The 21752-nt window shown below is 49.6% G+C and overlaps 1 protein-coding gene and 1 long non-coding RNA gene across 8 annotated transcripts in view; one reads left to right on the top strand and one right to left on the bottom strand.

The window, feature by feature from the left end:
* Window positions 1–18451, top strand: part of NTNG2 (netrin G2) — a 37738-nt gene extending 19287 nt beyond the window's left edge. For 2 of the 7 annotated variants that reach the window (XM_085521274.1, XM_085521277.1), the window contains 11 exons: window positions 4816–4988; window positions 6580–6606; window positions 8440–8568; window positions 10692–10760; window positions 12607–12678; window positions 13765–13839; window positions 14269–14334; window positions 14836–14910; window positions 16314–16481; window positions 16827–16961; window positions 17412–18451. In XM_085521274.1, the coding sequence (XP_085377400.1) occupies window positions 4816–4988; window positions 6580–6606; window positions 8440–8568; window positions 10692–10760; window positions 12607–12678; window positions 13765–13839; window positions 14269–14334; window positions 14836–14910; window positions 16314–16481; window positions 16827–16961; window positions 17412–17635 (1213 nt within the window). In that variant the 3' untranslated portion in view covers window positions 17636–18451. The remainder of the gene's footprint in view (window positions 1–4815; window positions 4989–6579; window positions 6607–8439; window positions 8569–10691; window positions 10761–12606; window positions 12679–13764; window positions 13840–14268; window positions 14335–14835; window positions 14911–16313; window positions 16482–16826; window positions 16962–17411) is intronic. The other 5 variants (XM_085521276.1, XM_085521278.1, XM_032448163.2 and 2 more) reach the window with 5 other exon arrangements.
* Window positions 3764–5241, bottom strand: LOC146757453 (uncharacterized). The gene is made up of 3 exons (XR_014936270.1): window positions 5109–5241; window positions 4625–4702; window positions 3764–3871 (listed from the first exon to the last, which is right to left on the bottom strand). It is a non-coding gene; the product is annotated as an uncharacterized LOC146757453 (long non-coding RNA).
* Window positions 18452–21752: the final 3301 nt, after the last annotated feature.

Below are 21752 nucleotides of genomic sequence, written 5' to 3'. Positions count from 1 at the left end.
GGTTCTGTGTTTGCTTTTTTTGTTAAAGACAGCTTTGAACGCAAACAATGCTCCACCAGTCAGCAGGATCCTGACAGCTGGCGAGTGTCAACTTATTTCAAATGAATAGCCACTTGAATGGGAACAGCCAGCTTAGCCTGCTCTCCATTTCGGCATCTTTTAAATTGCCTCCTCTTTGCAACCCAAACCTCAAATCATTTCAAAGGGCAGTGAGCAGAGCCTCCTCCCCTCATCAGTCCCCACCACACAACCAGAAGCAAAAAGCCACAAGGAAAAGGAATCACTCACAGCACGTCCCTCTGACCTAACCCAGGGCTTTTTTCTTTCTTGCTCATGAGGGGTTTTTTTTGGCTCTACAAAAAGCAACAAAACCCCAAAGTCTCCCTCCCTGCTTTGCACTGAAAGAAGCAGAGCATTAAGATGGCTCTTCCTCCCTATTTGGCTTCAACCACAGCTCAGTTACACTCCTGGCTCTGCTCCTGGGTGAATGAGACACGTTTGCCCCATTCTGTGTTTGCGTGGCCCCTTCAGCCCCTCTCTTCCCAAAAGATCCTCAGTAAGAAACTGTACCTCTTACATGGAGCAGCCATTAGGAGCTATTTTTCCTTGCTTCTGCAGGCACAGATGGGCCAGAAACAATCCAAGCTGAGTGCTCATCATGCTTTGCCCAACAGATCTGTTCCATGCTTTTGCTGGGCTGCCAAAACAGTCGCAAAGGAGCAGGTAAAAAGTGGGTGAGCCACAGCCAGGCAGCTGCTGGAACCTGCTGTGAGCATGGCTGGGGATGACAATAGAGAGAGGGGAAGAGTTATTCATGTTTCCCCAAGAGCTGAGATCAGTTGAAACACCGTTCTCCTCCAGGATGGAGAGGAAAGAGCTCCCTTCAAACACATCATCCCATGAGACTCATTAAAGGCTCATCAATTACAGTGAGAGCAAACAATTCAGGGGGAAGCGATCATAATCCTTCCTTTGGATGGCAGTCATTAGCAGCTTTCTGCTGTGCTCTATCTCTCCCCAATGCCAGCTCAGTAAGCAAAAAGAGAGCAGGGGGGCACCACTGCCAGACCAGAGTGCAGATAGGAGAGAGCATGGGAGCCAGTGGGAGGGGACCAGGTCTCCACTGCATCCCTGGGCTACCTGCAGCAGCAGCATCACCTCGAGCACAGGGTGAGGATGACAGCGTGAGCTGGACCAGAGGGAAGCTTGGAAAGAGAGGTGGTAGTGCACCTTCTGCTGCCCCATGTCCTTGCCCATGCAGCAAGGAGATAAGGAAGGAGAGGAGCAAAGAGATGTTCCTGAGTTTCCTGCTCTTGGAGATGCATCTACAGGCAGAAGAGAGGTCATGAAATACATAAGTATCTTTGGAAGGGATGGAAGGACTGAGAGGTCTTTTAAAACTTGTTTCTAAAGTCATTGGCAGTGAAAGCTCAAGGGAAGTGGCTGCTTTCCTGCACCCACCCGCAGGCTGTGCCTGCTCCCACAGCCTGATGTCTTGGCACCAGCTCGCCTCCAGCCGCTCGCTGCTGTGACCTCCAGGATGCTGACTTGGGGAAACGCAGGGACGGAGAGCTGCTGTTTATGGCTTAAAAGGGAAGAAAAAAAAGAAAGAAATGAAAAAAAAAAAAAGGACACTTTCTGTAAACTTTCCTTGGCTCTCCAAGCTCCTTCCCGTTCCCTGATGGAGGCATTGGCAGCCTCCAACTGCTCTGCACCACTTGGAGGGAAGGCAGCAACCGAACGACCTGCACTAAGGATAAACTCATAAATACCCCATCGTGCAAACTGCAGCGTATTGGGCCAAGTGTTGCTCTGGCAACTTTTGCTGAGGCATGGTGTGAGCTTGCAATGCAAAAGGCAGCCGTGTACACCTCCCAGCAGCAGAGCTGGGTGTCCCCAGGTCACGGAGGGTGCTGTATTCCTGCTGGGTTTGCTGTGGGCTCTGAATACTCACCAAGAAGTGCTGCCATCACTACTAGTCTGGAGCCATGAGCTGGAAAGGAGAATCATAGAATAGAATCACAGAATCATGAAGGTTGGAAAACACCTTTACAACCCCAAGCCCAACACCAACCCCAGCTCATGCCAACTGACACGTCCCTCGGTGCCACATCCCTATGGTTCTGGATCACCTCTGGGGACAGTGATTCCACCAGTCCCTGGGCAGCTGTGCCAGCACCTCACCATTCTTTCTGAGAAGAATTCTTCCATAGTATCCAACCTGAATAGAATAAGAACAGCCACCAGCCCTTTGGAGCACCCCATGCTCAGCGCTGTGCTGCAGGCAGAGCAGAGCCAGTTCTGGACTGGGGCCATTGCTGCCTTCGCCATTGCAGAGCACAGGTGTCTGCCCCACTGCTGCTCTTTAAGCCTCATTGCTAAGTAGCTCCTAACCTTTCCCTTCATCCTCTCTTTCCTGAGATGGCTGCACGCCCGGGAAAGAAAAGACGAGCAGGACAAGCGGCTCCCACCCAGGGGACCGGGCTAATGTCATTTTCTCCCGTCTCCACCAGCTGGATCTTGGCTGGGGAATGATGCTGAGCACAGACCGGCAGCAGGAGCGTGTCCTTGGGCTGGAAGCCCAGAGGGGGAGGCAAAAAAGCTTGGGGAAGGGGTTAAAGCTGAGCGGCAGAGCAGGGAAGTCCAGATGCGGAAAGGCTGGGGCAAAATGGGATTGGCAACCCAGGCCAGCTGCTGGCTATTAAATAATGCAGCCTGATTGATTGCTCTGAGAAGTGCTGTCTTGTGGGGTCAGCTCACTGGGGTTATAGTTCCCTTCTTAGATTGATGATCCTCAAAGGTCAAAGCCAGAAAGCAATTCCCCAGTAAAATTGATCTTTTGGATAACAAAACTTCTGCACAGCGGTGACGGGCTGAGCAGTGAGAAATAGGTGAGCCAGGCGAGAAGGGCGAGAGAGGCTGCCTGTGTCTGCTCTTTATTTAATTTTCCTTGTTTACACCAATTAGGGAGTGAGGCTCTTGGCTGGCAAAGGAATGGACGCCGTGCAGGGACAGGAGGAGGCGGCTCTCAACACTGCTGCTCTGCTTTAGGGCTCAGTGCGGCCGCATCGAGGCTCTGACCTGCTTTAACCCCCTCCCCTGCCTGCTTCCTTCCCTCCTCCCCTCTCTCTCACTAATTCGGAAGTGAGAGGAGGCCGTATTTGCTGGACGCTGAATAATTCAGAGCCCAGCTCTGCAGCACCGAGGGCTGAGCATTGCCTCTACCAAAGGGCTGGGATGGCTCTGCTGAAATCTGTCCTCACAATGGGCACAGAGCAGCTGAAATGCATCGACCCCAGGTGTGAAACTGCCCAAAGCCACAACATGCTTCAGCTGCAGAGCATGTGGGTGCTTGGAGGCTGCTGTCAGCCTGATGCAGCCCCTCCAGCTCCAGGCTCCAACAGAGCACACAGTGTCAGCCCCGGCTCTATGGACACTATTTGTTCCCCCATTCCCTTCTTCCTTTGTAGAGGCTGTGAAACTCCCTGCCCTTCTTGGCCAGAGCCAGGCAGGGCTGTGCTATGGGGACACTCACCCAGCTTATGCTCAGCCTCTGAGCACAGTTTGCTAGAATTAAGGACAGGGAGGGAGGAAGGAAAGAAATCATACATGAGGTCGGTGTATCCAGCCATGCATGAAGAGAGGCAGCAGAGGCAGGCTCACCACATCAGCACAGTGCCTGGGAGCCTCTTCAGGGGCTCCAAGTGCTCGTGGGCATGCGTGGAGTCTGCAGCCAGGAAGGGACCCGAGCACAGCTCCCATCCTCATCCACTTTGTTCATTCCTGGGCTGACAGAGCACAAGAAGAAACAGGCTGTTCTTCCCATGGCATCTCTGCAAGCATTTCATCTCCCTCGGCTCTGCAAGTAGCCCTAGAAAGCAAAGCACATCCCGGTCAGACTGATCCAAACATTCACATCAGGTTCAGCATCGTTATTTTCTCATGCTTTTAAGGGTGTGCATCATTACATGATGGAGAAAGCAGTGAGAAACCATCGTGATGTGCTGGGATCCACTGTCCAGAATGAAACAGGACATTTGGTACCCACAACCTCTGCCTGACAGGTGCTGGGTGCTGAACAGAGCAACACATGAGCTATGAGCTCAGCCTCTGTGCTCTGCACGTCACCTACCGAGTCTGGGCAACAGCAATTGCTGTGCATGGTGATAATTACTCCCTGCACGCTGGCCTGCAGCTCATTAAAAGTTTGTTAATGTTTGCAGGTTGCTGAATAGTGTTTTTCAGTGCCTTCTCCAATGAGGCACTGACTACAAGGCAGGTTCTGATGGTGACGTTTCCTGGATGTTAATTTGGGCATACTGGGCTGGGCTTGCAATGCACAAAGTGAAAAGGGGTTTTGCTGTGCAGCTTCACACCCAGGAGAAAACAATGTTGAACTGAGCACACTGTGCAGGGGTCAGGGGACTGCCACATTGGTGTTAACTGCTCTCCTCCACCATAAAACTAAAGCTGTCATTTCTGCCTCCAAGTAAAAGCCTACATCAGGGCTCACAGCTGTGATAGAAATATAGGGACTCATTCCTGGGGTCTCGGATGGAGGCTGTCTTACAATGAAATGGTCTCTTCTTGTATGGTTGGGTGTGAGGATTAAGGAATCTCTCACCTCAGAATGCACTGTGCAGATCCACCTGGGACATCATAACCCCACAGCACCAAACTCCCTGGGTTCAGTGGAAAAACACTGTAGAAGGAATAGCAGAGAGTTAACCAACCCAGCTTCACCTCTACATTTTCAGACACAATAGGGCAAGGATAATGTGCAGCAAAATACACATCTCTCCTGTCTTCTTCCAGGTGCAAATGCAACCTCCACGCCAACCTGTGCACCTTCAAGGAGGGCAGCCTGCAGTGCGAGTGTGAGCACAACACCACGGGGCAGGACTGCGGCAAGTGCAAGAAGAACTTTCGCTCCAGGTCTTGGAGAGCAGGATCCTACCTACCCCTCCCCAACGGGTCCCCCAATGCATGTAAGTAACCTGCATCTCACCTGCACAGTGCCCATGGATGGGAGTGAGCTCTCACCTTCTCCTCCTCCATCTCAAAGCAGGGCAGGACACTCAGCTTTCAGAAGGGAAGTGAGTATTTACCTGTGATGTTGTGCACAGAGAAATGAGAACTGATCCGGGTGGGCACAAAGGGGATCTGTTGGTGGGTGGTAGATCAGTGATGAGTCCAAGGATGACTTTGTTTAGGTCTGTACAAGTATGGGCCAAAGTAAAGGTTTGTGGCTTTGTAGCAACGTAAATTATTGTCCCTTGGAGAAAATCATTTGGCTACAGTAGAGCCTTGGCTTTCCCATAGCCCACAAGCCCAGTAAAGCCGGCTGCAGGAGCTGCATCACAGCTATGATGGCTGATTTCTGGATCCCGTTCTGTGTGTGTCGGCGTCACAGGCAGCGCTGAGAGCTGCACTCCCTCTGCTCAGCTTCAGTCTCATCCAATTGCTGCAGCAAGACAGTGACAGAAGTGAAGGTGCGCAGATGAGAGAAAGGATGTCTACCCACCATCCTTCAGGCCAGGGAATTGGGGCAGGAAACATCACAGATGGGCCACTTTCTTCTGGGTTTCCATCCAGTCCACATCAACAGACTTGTTTAAATGTCACGGAGCCACAGTAGCCCCTTCGGCCTTTCAAGCAGAAGCTTTGAGCATTACCAAAGAGAATCTTTTCCCCTCCCTCCCCCCAATTTTTTGAAAGATTTATGTGCTTTAAGATGATCAAAGCCAAAATCCAGGCTCCGAAGGCCGTGACGGGAATGTTTTGTGTGTGCCAGGGATGGTAGACGAGCAGGTTCTTTGAAAGGGAACGAGCTTGTCAGCTACCACCAAGCGGCTGCATCGCTTCAAAGGAGACTGGGAAAGTTTCTGGTGTTGACAGGCACAGACATGCTGTTCTCTCCTTTTCCCTCCCCTCTGTTCCTTGTGTCTCTTCCTCTCTCTTTTTCTCTTCTGCACTTGTTTCTCCCATTCATCTCACTTTCCGTCTGTCAATCAGTGTTCCTTCTTTTCCCCCCACCTCTCTGTTGCTTCCTCCTTCTCCATCAACATCCTCTTCCTCTACAAGAGGGACTGTTCTCCATAGCCCTCTCCTCTTGGAAGTCTTCCACCAGTGGCCCCCTGCTCTGCATTGGTGCCAAGATGAGTCTTTCCATGCCTTTGTATGGCAGATTTGAATCCTGTGGCTTTGCAGCCCCCTATGGGAAGGGCATTGAAACCTTCTCTCCTGCTGACGACTGCCTGGATGCTACAAAGTGGTCCAGACCCTGCAGCCTGCACTTAGCACAAGGGACCTCACGAGATGTGCTTGTCCTTCTCTGGGCATCAACGGTAGGTCAAGATGAACAGAAAACCTTTCAGCCAGGATGGTTTCTTTACGTGTGTGATATCAAACACTGAACATCTCCTCTGTGCTTTGACAAAAGCAGCTTTTAAGACGATGCATCAGACACGTTTGACTATGAGCAAGGCCCCTGCTAACCCATTGCTGTTTGGTCCCACTCTGTGCACCTGTTTGATCTCCTGCTTCCAGCTGACCACGCTTCTCCTTGTTTTTTTCCAGGTGCAGCTGCAGGCTCAGCCTTTGGCAGTAAGTAGAAACGTAACTGAAATGCTGGCATTTAACAGTGCATGCTCCTTGCGGATGGCGCTAGGAAAGAAAAAAAAAAAATATGCTTGTTTTCTGTCCATTATCATTTTCCAGGCTATAAGTCTTCCCTAATTGCTCCTCATTTTCTGTCCTGTCAAAGAGTCTTATATTTTCTCCCTCTGACTTCAGCAGCCTCATTTTGCCTCTTTCTCTGGCATGGTTTCCCCCCATGAGGTTCGTTAGAATGGCAGCTGGAAAGGAAATAAAAAAAGGCTGTAGAGAAACACCACTGCTCGCTGTGAACTTTTCCCCCCAGTATTGCAGCCTTTTGCTCTGAGAAGGAGCTGGGATTGAATTATTTGGTGCAGCATCCAGGCTGGGTCACATTGGGCTAACTATACAAAAAAAGGCACATAGATTGTACGCACGTCTGTACGTACACATGTATGTGTGTGAACATATGTCTATGAAGTGTCTGCAGCAAAGAGCCGAGAGCTCAGCAGGGATTTCTCTTGAAAGGTTGATGGAATAATAGGAGTCCTTATTTAGCAAAGCTGGAGGTAGTTTGGTATCAAAGAGCCCTGAGTTTGGGGGAAGGAGTAGCTCGGCTCTGAGTTTCGTGGCTCAGAATTGCCCTCCAGAAGAAACAAATCATAGAGCTGAATGAATACGGAGCTCTTCAGTTTGCAGGCAAGTGGAAAGAACTGGGGGAAGAAGTGGTTTCACAGAACTTCAAATGCAATTAAGATAAACACACCTCACTGAAAGCTGAAGAATCAGCTTCATTCTGGGTAAATGAACCCAATTGCGAGTAATTTGATTTAAAATCTTCAAATAGAAACTAAAAGTCTCCTGTAAGTAATTTAGGATTAAATATATACATATACACATATACATATATATATAATAAAAATGCTTTACGAGTCCAAAACATTCTTTGCTTTTCTGATCAGAAACATTTTGGCAACCCTTTTTCCCCTTTACGCAGCCTGGCATTCTCAGCCCTGCATTTGTTTCACTGGAAAATGTTTCCCATCAACATTTTCTGCCAGGATGAAGCTGGGGGTGTGCTTAGAGCAATGTGCAGAAAGCAGACAGGAGGGATTTGTATCCAAGGCCAGTTAAGGAGAGATTATTTAGCCTGCATAGGAGACTAGAAGTGACCTAAATTAAGTATTTAAACTAGCTCAGGGCTATTATGAAATTAAGCACAATAATCTGCATGAAGCAGCGGGACAAACAAGGACACGAGGGCAGCAGGTGTAAGTTAAGCAGGAATTTGTGTTCCACATGTTATTTCGGTCCCGGCTGTCGTGGCAGGCAATAGGCATCACACCCAGCACTGTGCTGAAGCCAGGACAGCAGTTCCTTTGCCCTGATGAATGTAAGATGCTGGTGGGAAGGAATAAATGGCAGAAGCACAGGTTGATGTCACTGGTGTTGAGCAGCTTTGGGGCGTTGGGAGGAAGCCGTGCTGGGGTGGGCACAGCTCTGCCATCTGGCACGGGGATAGCAGCGAGCACGAGCCCATCCTGCTCTCTCCTCTGCACAGGACGTGCTTTCTTTTCCTCTTTTCAAGTTTAATTGGCAATTAGTTTATGATAGAGCTGTAAGTATTTAAGCTAATATCAGCACCAACAGGGTAAGCTGATACAGCCACAGCCTCCAGCCCTGCACGCACGCGCTCCCAGCGTCACAGCCTTAATCTGCAGAAACCTCCCAGTGCCCCAGTTGGAACCGTGCTGGGAAACTGGTCACCAGTTCAGCCCACTGGGGGCAGGGAGCCCTTCTGTGCCCTGCAGTAAAGTGCCTCCCACCTCTTCTCTTTGATAGCATTTGAGCAACCGCAGCGGGTCACCACTGCAAAAACCACCACTGCAAAAACCACCACCACAAAAACCACCCCAACCACCACCACCACCAGCACCCCCCTTCCTGCTTCCACCACCACCACCCAGCCAGGTGGGTGCCATGCTTCCTGCACTCCTCTTTTTGCCTTCTTCCCACCCTGGATCCTCTGGTGGTGCTGGGGAATGCGTGAGGCTGCTATAAGTTTTCTGTGCTCTAGGATGATATGGGGACATGGATAAAAATCAGCCTGACAGGTTCACAACCTTCAACCTCGGAGCAGTCCTGGTTTGCTTTGCCCCTATTCAGTTCCAGGGTACAAGGAGCAGGTGCCATGGTTCCTCCAGCCATGAAGCTAACAGTTACAGGTCTTGGAGCCCAAGACCATGCAGTGGGTTGACATCTCCCTCTCCTACCATCAGGGCAGCAAGAATAAGTCAGGACTGGATGCAGGGAAGCAACAATTCTCCCTATTTTTCCTCCTTTTCCTTTTTTTCTTCCAATAAGGCACAATGGGAGAGGATAGGTCAGGTTTTGCTCACCTCCCTACCCAACTTTCCCCATCCTGGCTCTCCAAATCCTGCCTCCAGTCTCACCTCAAGGGCTGAGCTGCAGGCTGCCTTGGGAGGGAACTGGCACACACCAACAGTCCCCAAGCAGCTCTGCACAAATAGAGGGCAGAGAATGGAGCTCACACGCCTGTAACACCCCTTCCTAATTTCTGCAGTCACCCCATGGAGGAAAACTTTTGTGCTTTCTCCTGGGGTTCCTCCTCCCCTCCCCTGCCAACAAGGAGATGTTGGTTTTCTCTTTTCTTTTGGAAATGAGCAGATAAAACTTAACAGCAGGACGTTTGTTGTTTTTTTTTTAAAGCTTCTCATGGGGGAATTAGACACGCATTCCTCCCATTGCCATGCTTTCTGGGCCTGATATTTCCCAGGAGGACGATTTACACCCACAGTATGTTAGTAACAGTCTGTCTGGGGGAGCTGCCAGAAGCCAGTCAAAGGGATGAGGAAACTTGATTACATGTTTATGAATATATAGCTCTATGCAGGGATGTACCCAGCTCGGGAAGCTGGGGGTTTATCTCCAACTTCCACGGACTCTGGGTAATCTGCTCTGTTGAAAAGCTCTCCTCACCCATATAAATGACCTACAGTGTGCATGGGGAGGTTATTGGCCACCCAGGGCTCCCATCACCATTATGTTCATAATAGGGGGATCAACCTCTCCACCACACACTTGGGGTCATCTGATTTTTTATCCATGCTCACCCACAGCCATATTCTAGGCCTGTTTTGTTGTTAGTGTTTTTTGCAAGTGCTGTGTGTATGTGGGTGGTGTGTTTTGTGCCTTTCTCATGTATGGTTTGTGAGTGTCGTCCATCTAGGGTGGGCAGGGAGGCAATAGTCTGGTGTTAGGGATGAAGGGCCGAGCTGCTCTGAGCAACTTGTAAAGCATCCTGCATTTGGGGGTTATCCCTTCTCCCTGGATAGAATCAGTGCCCTCATAGTGTTTTCACATCACCCCTTAGCACCAGGTAATAAGTAAATAAAGCAACGTAAACAGTGGAGCAGCCACCACATCTCTGCCTCTACAGGGGCAGGGCTGAGCTGATCACCTCCATCCAAGCCCCATCCATTTCTGCACTGCCAGGTCTCATCCAGGCAAACATTGCCTGTGATGTGGAATCAAAGCACAGCCCAATCTTAATTCGTTTCATAGCTTAAGAGAATAGAGTTTGCCCCCAGTTCCTACCTTTGTGCAGGAAAGGAGATTCAGGTTGGGGTTTTGCAGCTGTTGTGGTCCCTTTATAGAGAGAATCTGGTCTCCTGCCTCCAGTCTTTCATTTGCATCCAGAGATATCCTTCCCACTGCAGCCCTGCAAAATGTAAAGTACTTCTTTAAATACCACAAGGGGCTCTGAATGGAACTCACCTGAACCTCAGGGAAAACACCTCATTAAAAAAAGGTGACCTGCATGCAGGAGACACAATAACCCCGAGATGGGTAACAATCCCCAGGTGGGATACTCTGTCATTGCCTCTCTCCTCAGTTTTAGAAGCATGAAATAAATTCTTCCTTACTTAAAAGTCAGCTCAGACAGATGTTAATATCACCCCCATCCCCCTCCCCCCCCCCCCCTCTGGGTCCCTGTCCCATCACTGTGTTGTTTCACCTTCTAACATACACACTGTTTTTTCACCCTCTGAATTTCTGCTTCCCACCATAAGCAAGCATCATCAGACCTGCCTCTGAGCCCGCTGCCTCTGTGCCCATGAAAGAGAAGGAGGAAAAAACAGGTACTTCCAGCCAGACTGATGTGTTCTCCCTTCTCCTCCTTCCCTCTGCACACTGTGATAGCAGCCAGGCATGTAGACTAGAAGGGTAGATCTGAGTTGGGTTGACTCTGGGTTGTATGGATCTGGCACAAAGAGGCTTCCTTTGTCTGTTGTGGTGTTTTCAAGAGCCGTGCTTGTGTTCTTGGGATGCTTTTGTGCCCATTGTGTGGTGAGAGGGGAAAGAAGTGGGTTCACCAACACAGGCTGCGGTCTCAGCATGGCGGGGTCTGCTGAAACAGGCAGAGCATTTACCCTCAGGAAGATGAATTAAGTGCCATCCTCCCTTTGCCTTCTGCAGTTTTGTTATTTCTAAGCCTTCCCCGGAGCCTGTCAAATCCGCCTTGCCATTTGTTACATTTTTCCCCCACATTCAAAATAAGCAAATTGAGCTTTCTTGGATTTTTTTTTTCCTCCATTTTTCCTGCTCCCATTTTCTCTCTGGTTTGTAACCCAGCGGTGCCAATTCACTTCTGGGACAAACAGAATCAACCTAAGCTTTGGTTTGGATTTTACCAACTCCCTGGTGCCAGACAAGCACATCCTATGCCCTTCTCTCCCAGATGGTCACGTACTTGGGGAAAGACAAGGGCTTCTCAAGGTCCTTCTGTATTTCTGCACTGTTTCAAACACCTCTTCCCCCAGTGTGTTTTTCTATAAAGACTGACTTTTTGGTTCACTTTCTGCTGCCTCACCAAGAGCCGGGGTTGCCACCAGAGCCATAGAAGCCCCAGCAGGACCTGCCTGGTGCTCCCATTGGTGTGGAGCAGCTTTGGGTGAAGCATCTCTCTCTCCCACTCCCAAGATATAAAACTGTCCATTAATGTCACAGAGCTACAAGGGAGAAGTTCTCAAGATAATGAGCATTAATAATTTTCCTGGCTCTGCAAATGCGATGGAGTGGAGGTGTATGAGAATGACTAAAAAGCAAAATGCCTCCAGGGCTGTTTTTTATTGTGACTCTAATTAAACCCTTGCCAATTTGCACAGGGCTTTTTTCATATTCTCCTCTAACAGCATATTAATATCAATTGGTTTCCACTTTCCAGCTGAAAAGGACAATGTCTATCACCTTCTCTTAAAGCTCATCATTTAGGGAAATATATATATATATATTCTTTTTATTCTGCATTGTTTATGATCCCCTTGACGAGGCTGGGAAATCACATTTCTCTCCTACTCGGGTTTGTCCTTTGAAACTTGGCAAGGATCAAGGAAATTTTTTTCCCTCCTCCTCCTTATGTTACCCAATTGGAGCCTGAAATTAATAATGTGCCTTTGAAATTTGCATTCCTCGATTTGTTTTCTAGCAAACCTGAAGATTGTTACCACTATTGAGGAGACAGAGAGGGGTATGGAAGCCGTGGGGTTGAGAGCGTGCAGAGAAACCAAACTAGGGATCTATAAATGTCCTGCTGCTTTAATTTCCCTGCAGGGGCTTGCAAATTCTATAACTGCTATTTCCAAGGAAAGAGCAGAACCTGAAACAGGGCTGAGTTTACAGCAGACATGAGGACTTGGTGCCTCCAACACATAGGATACATGTGCTATTCATCTGCAAACACACAGAACTAAAGCAGTGCTTTCAGAAGGGCTGAGAACCCACAGCTCAGTGCATTGCTTCCCTCCTGTCCTCTGCACTGCAGAGTGGGGATGTAAGCTGCCAGATCCCACCAAGGCATAAAAACCCGCATGGCACGTGCTTGTAGCAACAGCCACAGGGCCAGGTTTTGTCCTCCAGCACAATGCAAAGCTCCCAGCTGGTTTCCAGCTCTATTCCTAACACAGCTCTCTGTCTGATTGCTGCCAGGATACCCCGACCTGTCGGCGGCCGCCCCGCTGCAGGTGGGCTCTCCCCCAGCCAAGGTTGGGGCAGCAGAAGGTAGGAGACACACAGCTGAGCCGGGTCCTGCCAGCAAATCCCTGCTCCCACCTCTTTCCTTTGTAGCTCTGCATATCTTCTTTCCATGCATCTCTCTCTCTTCCTCCCACCTGGGAAAAGCCGAGGGTTTGTCTGTGCCCTACATGCAGCCAGTAATCTGGTGAGGCTGGATTGAGCCTCAGGGTTTAGTTGCATACATGAAAGATGAGGATGATAAGTGGTAGAAGAGATTGTTCTCGGCTTGCTGCTGGGGTGAACAGAGAGGATCATGGAAATCCTGTTGTCTCCTGAGACCAGAATAACTTTGTAAACAGATAGGCTTGTGTCGTTTATAGCATAGATGCCTTCTTACATATTTCCTTGCTTCAGGTCTCCCACTTGTCTGCCTACAGTAAGCTATGAAGCTCAGTTGGGAGCTCTGGGAGGCTGTTGGGGCTGGAGTGTCTCCTCCTCAGGGCTCCCACTGGCACACACACTTCAGCAGTTGCTGGTGGTGCTCAGTGCCCTTTTCCAGCTGAGATGCCTGTAGCTATCACCCCCATAGACATCAGCATCCCTTCCAGTGCAGGATGTAACACCAGCTGGAGCTGGGCCAGGACACAATCCAGCATCTGCTAATAGTCAATGGGCGGACAGAAAGTGCTGGAATTCAGGCTTCTTGGAACTGTTATGCTTTTGAGCTTGTCTCTAACCACATAGAGAGAAAAAAAAATTGTATTTGAAATAGTAACAAGATAAGCCAACACCACTTGCATCAATGCCAGGTGATGCTGACAGCCTGTACTGAACAATGGGGACTTCTGAGTCTTGGCAGCAGTCTGCTTCTCTCCATGCTTCATGCAATGCAATGACCACATGTCAACACTCACCTGTCCAGCAGCTCCCCTTAGGAATAGCTTCTGTACTAGCAGACCAATTTCCAGGGGATTCTGTCTCTTATACATGCCCCAGTGTATCCTCAACCAGACATGGCTCCACCCCAGATACCTGAATAGAGCTTCCAGTGTCCTTTCCTCACCTTTTAAAACAAGCAAGTGCAAGAGCTGTATTAAATCCAATGTTCTCTCTAACTGATGCCACCTCAAGCTATTCAGAGCCCAACAAAAGCAGCAGCACCTGAACCCAAGCTGAAGCCACCAGACCCCCCCAAGAATATTCGAGGTAAGGCCCTTTCCCAAAGATGGGGCAGGTCTGTTTTCTCCTTCATTGCTGGGGACAATGTGCCCATCCTCAGCAAGCCCAACACTGTGCAATCCGTTCTCCCATTCATAGTTGAGATCAGCTCAGTTCTGCTCATCCCACCCCATGGAAGTCTTTCTGAATGCTCTTTTGGGGTTGGCAGACGTGGGTGGGTGGGACAGATCAGAGAAACCAGGAGTCACTTTCCCTGCCCACCATTCCTTGAGACATCATTTGCCTTTTGCACACTTGGATAACATGGAGGATACACTGGGGGTCCTACAAGCACCAGCTCAGCCACAGGCAGCTGTTTCTCCTGGTAGATCAGCCACTACCCAACCCAGCACAGCAGGTACGGGGGGCTCTGCAACTCCACCTCAGCACTCAGATGTATTTTATCATCTCATGTAGCAGCTCCGAAGAGCAAAGCAGGGCGCACAGCACAGTCTGCAGGCAAGAGGCATGGGAAGAAGTCAGGTAGGTGCTGGGATGGGCAAGCGGGCTGGAGCAGGCTGGGTTCTGCAGGATTCTGTGCTTTATGCCACCTCTGTAGCTTTTGTGCTTTTAGATGTGATCCTAGTTGCTTTTTGAGGGTGGTTTGGGGCTGTCTGTATGGCTGTCATCAAAGCAAGGCCACAGACAGGAGCTCTTTAGACCTGTAGATTCTCAGCTTGGCCAAGTCAATCCCGTGTGTAACCAGGGGATGCGTGGAAGGCTCCTTCTGCCCAGCACTCAGCCCTATGCATTGCAATACTGCCATGCATGGAATTTTTCATGCATCAAACTTTGAGGAGGGGAGAAGAAGAGGAGAAATTTAGCAGCTACCAGCTGTCTGGTGCAGAAATAGCTTTCAACGCTGCCAGCACGGTGTTCCTGACTTGGCTCATCATTGTTCTCATAGCAGAGATGCTCGTGGTAGTGTAGGACGCAAAGTGGTGCGAAGCACTGAGAAAAAGCCTGTCTCTGATTTTCCTTAAGCATCCTCAAAGAACTCAAAACTCATCCGGCTCCAACCAGACACCGGCCCAGTGGCTCCTATTGAAACATATAAAGGTAAGAGGATGGGAGTGAGGAGCTCCAGGGCTCCCAGTCCTCACCAGAGCTGCAGCCTCAGACACAGAGAAGATGGGGAGGGTTTGCTCTATGTAAGATCACACACCTCGGGTGAAATACTGCTTGTGAACTGCAGCAGCAGAACCACATGAGCTGAAGTTCTTTGGAAATCAATCAGGCAGGCAGTGGTTGTTTCACAGAAGGTCTCAGCTCCTACTCAGGCAGCTGCAAACCATGGGGAAATCTCTGCCATGCTCCATCCTCCCTGACCTTCATTTCATTGGCATAATTCTATTCCTCCAGCCCTATGTGCATGCCTGCCCATAACCTCCCCTGCCATTGCTCTGCCATGCTGGAATGTTTAACTTGGGAGCCTGGACCCAAACCCCTGATCTGAACCCCACTCCACCTATTCAGCACTGGAGAAGCTCAGACCAGCTCAACACCTTCCCTGCTCACGTTGTCCCCTACCAGCTGGCTGGGACACCTCCTGAGCAGGACGACTGTGCCACTGAGCATCCAGGAGCCTTCCCCTCCACTTGTGTTGTCCTCTTCAACTCCCAGAAAGATTCATTACCCCGAACACAGCACTACAGCACTGCAAGGAGCTCACTGTCCCACGTCGCAGTAATAAAAAGCAAACACAAGAAGCAAATAATCAAGTTCTTCCAGCTAGAAATGAAACCTAAGTGGTTGTTTCTCAACACACACCCACAGCTGAGAAAGGTCAGCCCAGCACAGTGGGGACAGGAGCAACACTCTGCTCAGCAATGGCAGCCCTGTGCTATGCCAGGCAGCACTGGGTTACCTCCCCATGCCCATCTCACTTAGAAGCCCACACAAGCCATGCAGCCTAGCACACACTCATTTTAATCCATAACAAACTCAGACAGAACTGAGAGTCACCATGCTCCACAACAGGCATTGCCTGGGAAAGTACTACAGCAAAGATGATGCTGAAAAGGGACACATGAGGAACAGGCCAGAGAAGCAAGCAGAACTTACCTGCACATGCAGCAGGTTCTGCCCATCCAGAGCCTTCCCATCACCTGCCAGCTCCTCCTTGTCACCACCAGGCAGAGCACAGTCTTCCCCAGGGCTCTGCATGCCCCTGCACAGCCCAATGCCTCTCCCTTCTCCCAAACATCCAGCTGGGCTCTACTGATTAACAAGGCAGCTCTTTAATTAACACCTGACAGCACTCCACATCCCACTGGCTGCTCCTGTAATTACACATTTCCCCGAAGAGCTGTGTCCTGGGGCTGGTTCCTGCCTGTCCTTACCCTGCAGGGACAGACCACCCTGAGCAAAGACTTCCAACCCAACCCCTGTGCAGCAGCACTGATGTACGGCCCCCACTGTTTCCCCATGGCCCATCTCTCTCTTTCTCCTCCTCTCTGCAGACTGTGAGTGCTACGGCCACTCCAACCGCTGCAGCTACATCGACTTTCTGAACGTGGTGACCTGCGTGAGCTGCAAGCACAACACGCGGGGCCAGCACTGCCAGCACTGCCGCCTGGGCTTCTACCGCAACAGCTCGGCAGAGTTGGATGATGAGAATGTATGCATAGGTGAGCACTCATCTGCCTTGGGAGCTGCACTGGGCCTGGGACCTCGTTGCTGTGAGATGGGCTTTGGTTCAGCCCGTTCTGAGGGCAACGTGTCCACTGGGATGCTCTCAGAGTTCTGTTAGGGTCTTGCAATCCACCAAGCCCAGAATAATACATTTGGGCACTAAAGCTCAAATAATCTTTCCAATTGGGTTCAGATGCATTGCTGCATCCATGGTGAGGGTGGTCTCAGGCAGCCATGCACTCCCTCAAGGCCAGCTCTATCCCCAGCCCCTCCATAGGGACACAAGGGGACACAAAGCCTGCAGGCATGGTGAGCATTCACAGCATTGTCTTCATGGCCAGAATGTAACTGCAATCAGATCGGCTCCCTGCATGACCGCTGCAACGAGACCGGCTACTGTGAATGCAAGGAAGGAGCCACGGGGCCAAAGTGTGACGACTGCCTGCCCAACTACTACTGGAGACAGGGCTGCTTCCGTGAGTAGCTGGCAGCGCTGCGGGCAGCCACCCCGTCAGGGCATGGGGAGGTGGGAGGGGAGCATGGACATGGGGGGAGCTCCAATAAGGAGGGGGTCTTGCATGAGAAAGGGATCTCCAATGTGGAGTTGGGTCTCAAATGAAGGAAGGGGTGTCCCACGAGGGGTGGCACTTCCAGAGAGGTTGAGATCTCCAACAAGGAGCATGTCTCCTGCCCACCCCATGGCATGGAGTGAGCTTGGTCATTCCTCCCAAATCCAATACAGCTCTGAAGTCTGCAGCCCCATCTCTGTTCCTCTGGCACTGGGACCGGTCTCGCTCTGTAAGGGTTTGACAATGAAGCCCCTCAGAGCCAAAGCAAAAAACCAAAACCTTCCTGGTTTCTGCTGCAAGCCGAAGGGTTTCACACCCTGCAGCGTAACTCCCACCACCATCCCTCCTTCCCTACAGCCAACGTCTGTGACGACGAGCTCCTGCTCTGCCAGAACGGCGGCACCTGCTACCAGAACCAGCGCTGCATCTGCCCCGTGGGCTTCAAGGGGGTCCTGTGCCAGCAGTCACGGTGTGAAGCTGACAGAAAGGACTGTGATGGTGCCTCCAGCACACGGGCCGCCATCAGCACCGTCGTCTTTGGTGTGCTGGGTCTGCAGCTGCGCGGCTGGGCCAACCTCTGAGGCTGGGAGGAGGGAGCCCAGTTGAGGCACAGCACCGAGGGATGGGGAGCGCAAGGCAATGGTGGCTCTCCCCACCAGCTCCTCTGCCTTCCTTCACGCTAGGACTTGCACAACGTCTTTCAGCCACTGTTCCAAGCAGCTGAAAAGCCAGGGCTGACTCCTGACCACGGAACCACACGGGGCTGATGGCTGAGCAGCAGCACAGGGACTGCAGCAGAGCCCACAGACACGGCCGTCCTTCCATCCCCGCTCTGCACAGGGCAACACAGAGCCCTGATGCCACAGTGCCGCCAACCCAAGGGAGATTTGTTTGTTTGTTTGTTTTTTAATGATTAATTTATTTATTTTGGTATAGGCTGGGGTGTTCTTTTTTCTTTCCTCCCTCTTAGTGCCCCGTTTCAAAAGAGTTATCATAACATCAGAGCCCCACAACACCACAAGGAGGGGAAGGGAGGGAGGGAAGAGGGGTCTCTGCTCCATCCCGCTGTGTAGTCCTGCCGCCAGCCGGGCCTGGCTGCTCACATACCGTTGCCTACAGCTCGATTTGCTGCATTGATTTTGTATCTCATTGCCGGGTTTTGTTTTCTTGCACTTATGGAGAACACAGGGGCCATTAGGCATAGGGTGTGTAAGAAGTACAGTGTCTTACCCACACATTTCCGTATAGCGTACGGTTCAAATCCTTCTCTCTCTTTTTTTTTTCTGGTAGAGACTTATTTTTGTTCAAATTAAATGTTATAAAAGACCCACGACTTAAAGGGACGTTCTGCCATGATTATGGTGTATCCTCCTCCAGTAAAGCAACCATCAATTGCTGCTTGATTGCCACGTTTTCCTTTCTGTGTGCACAGTTAATTACAGGTAAAGACTTATTTTTTTTTATTCATAAAGTCCTCTTGTGTTCTCCGAGTTACTGGCAAGGAGCACCTCATGGTGAGGGGAAGGGGAGGGAGAGACGTTACTTCAGCACTGAGCTGTTAATTATTTCTCCTAATTACTTTGCTGAACTCAGGTTGCACCACTAACTGTAGACAATGAAGGATATATTAAGCCCCAGCCCTGTGCTGAAATGCCATTTCCAAATGAACCTGCAGATGAAGAACGTTGGGCAGCCCAGGGGTGGTTCTCCAGGGGGTCTCAGCTGCCCAACCTCCCACGTCATCCCACAGAGATGGGGCAGAAAAAGCCCTTTGGTTAAGAACCTCCAAGCAGCCGCAGCCTGGGATTTCAGTGTAGAGATTCTCATAGAGAATCATGGTGGAGGAAACAGATGCAGCCAAGCATGTTAAAGAAAGCAGGAGAAACCTGAGACAAGAAACAAGTGGATCGTAATCAGCACAAGAACTTTAATTGCATCATACCCAGAGCCATACAAAACAAAGGAATCTGGTGCCTGTTTCGAAGGCACCACAGAGGTAGGTCACAGGACTCAGTTAATCTACTATAGTAGAAATGAGGGTTAAATTCACCCTGCTGAGATCTGATCTTTGAGGGAGTGGGCTGACACAAGCATTTCCTCCCTTTAATGCAGCCGTTTGCTGTCTGTTGCCATTGACACTTGCTCCTTCCTTATACTTTCTTACTGAGATATATTTCAAATCCTTATATGCTGCTGTTCTTACAAGTAATAGCACAGAACAGGCTGTAACGAGATCAAGGTCTCTAATGACATTTCTGGAAGGTGAAGCACACATTCTCCTTCCCCTGCACTACTGTTTTTCTCTAGCAAATTAGATTAAGCAACAGAAAATTTACTACTTCACAAAGCCATATCCCAGCCAAACTGCAGCCAGCAGATTCCCTGCAAAAGCACACTTATGAGCTGCAGGTGCCAAACAGCAGCACTGAATTCCCATAGAAAATAACCACAGAAGAGCACAACAAAGCTCAGAACAGCCCATACTGCAGGTGATATACCACTAAACACAGCTTTTATGGGGGGCTGGGCAGTTTCCCTTGCTTGACTGGGTGCTGTATGGGGGAGTTTCTTTGTTTTCAAGACAAAACATCCCCAGCTTCCTAACTCAGACGGTACCAGCTCCCCATGAACCCTGAATACTGTGATGTTCAGTCCCTGGGGTCTCTTTAATCAAAGCCTGATGAACTGCATGAAGAGGTATAAAGTTGTGCTAATCCTCCTGTAGTGGTATCAAAGGATACCTGAGAAACATTGAAGGTGGTGGACAGGGCAAGAAAACCAAGAAACAAAACAAGTCTACCCAATAGAACTGGGAGAGCGAGCTGTGGTTGCAAGATGGGCAGTAGATTGCAACTTCAGGCTCCTCCATGAAGCCAGCTCCACTCAGTGCAGCTCCAGCTGCATTGGAGAACTTGCAATCAGAAAACACAAAGCCCAGCAAGACAAGAAAAAAATTAATCTCTGACAAAACCTGGCATTTAAGAGAATAATGTAAATTCGCAGAGAGCTTCAGCTCTGCAAACCCATTAACTGCAGACATTTCTTAGCACATAGGTGTTTACACCAAGAGAATCGAGCATTATTGAAATCATACGGAAAGAAACCATCACAGCAAGTACCTGCAGATCTGAAAGGTCTTCTCAAGATAGAGATGTTTGTGCATTAATGGAGATGCTGCCCAATGAGCTCGATACCTCACTGGTGGTAAGGTGAGCTGACAGGTACTTCTCCTTGCAAGGAAAGCCACTTGTGCTCTTTCAAGAGGTTCTCACGTTGGCAGCCAGCATTTGATTCCTTTACAAAAGTTTTTAGATTATATTCCTGTCTGCAAAAAGGCGACCTCTTCAAACAGAACAAGGAGAGCTTTTGATTTTACTTGTTTACCTCAAATCCTTCGTTGATTTTTAACTACTGAAATCAAAAGTCCCAGACAACAAAAAGGGCCTGCTGTGATGGAGGACAGACACAGCTGTAGAGGAGCCTACAGCATTTTGGCTTCGTGCACATTCATATGCTCACCAACATGAAGTCTGACACATGTGGTCCACATGAGCTGGACACAGAAGCAAGGAAGCAAATTCTGCCTATAGGAACTTACTGGGTATGCTGGTTCTTCTTTGTTTTGGTTTAAAGATGGGAAAGCAGACATCTCATCTCTGTGAGTGATTCATGACCCCATGCCGGCCAGTGGAAAAGCAATTTATTAGTGGTAGTGAGTGGTAACAGTCTCACCAACTATTTGTATTCCGTAATCAGCTTCCATGAAGCATCCCAAATAAAGCTGAAATGGGGGGAGCTGAGTGGTGGTGTCAGAAATAAGAGCAGATCTGGGTTCTGAAGAGATTCCCATCGCCACCTTCTCAGCACTCCTAGCAGAGATTTGAGGCATTGAGCCACCATCATGCAGAAATCACACACTAATTTCAGATGCAGAGAAGATCTTCAGCTTGTCCTAAGGGCTCCCTTTATCATTTTGATTCTCCAGGTGTCATAACAAGTTTCACTGCAGGGTGAGACGTGTGAGGAAAGCCTAAAGGTAACCCGTTTTCTTTTTAACCACACTGCTGTTTTTTGCTGGCCTTCAACACAAAACAGGTCCAAGAGCTCCACCCTACCCCCATCCCTGCAATTTCAGGGATTAAAGAGCTGGGAAGTTCTCCTTGTAGCTAAGAAAAGAGCTCTTGCTTGGTAAAACAGTGATATCAGGACAAAACAGGATGGCGTAAGTCCATCAGGTCACACAACGAAGTTCTCTTTCATTGTATTGAATGTAACTCAGCCTACCTTCGTTTTCATTTCTACCACTATTTGCCTGGGAGCTGGTGGCAAATTACACGAGGCCTCAGCAGGGAGGCATGTATGGCCAGAAGGTCTCATGTATCAGCAACATTCAACGTGCAGGGCTGCTTAGCTTACATTTATTTGTATTAAAGAATAACGCATTTGGCTCCTTCCCAAGCATCTTAAAGACAAGAAAGGAGACCTAATATACGACTTGGGAATGGACTCGTTGTGGCAAGAGACTGTATTATATTGTTAACATTATAAATTCCATTTACAATGGAGCAGCCATTTCATCCATCATTTATTCATGCAGGCTTGAGAGAACGCCTTGCATTTTTAGGACCACAGTTCTGCTTACTCTTGGCATCGTCACAGTCCATAGGCTGAGAATAAAGAACCCACCTTCCAGCTGTT

The sequence above is a fragment of the Coturnix japonica genome, chromosome 21, assembly GCF_054131305.1.
Source record: "Coturnix japonica strain WE chromosome 21, WE-NBRP24, whole genome shotgun sequence".
In the NCBI taxonomy this organism is placed as follows: Eukaryota; Metazoa; Chordata; class Aves; order Galliformes; family Phasianidae; genus Coturnix; species Coturnix japonica.
This window is presented reverse-complemented; position numbering and strand designations above follow the sequence as displayed.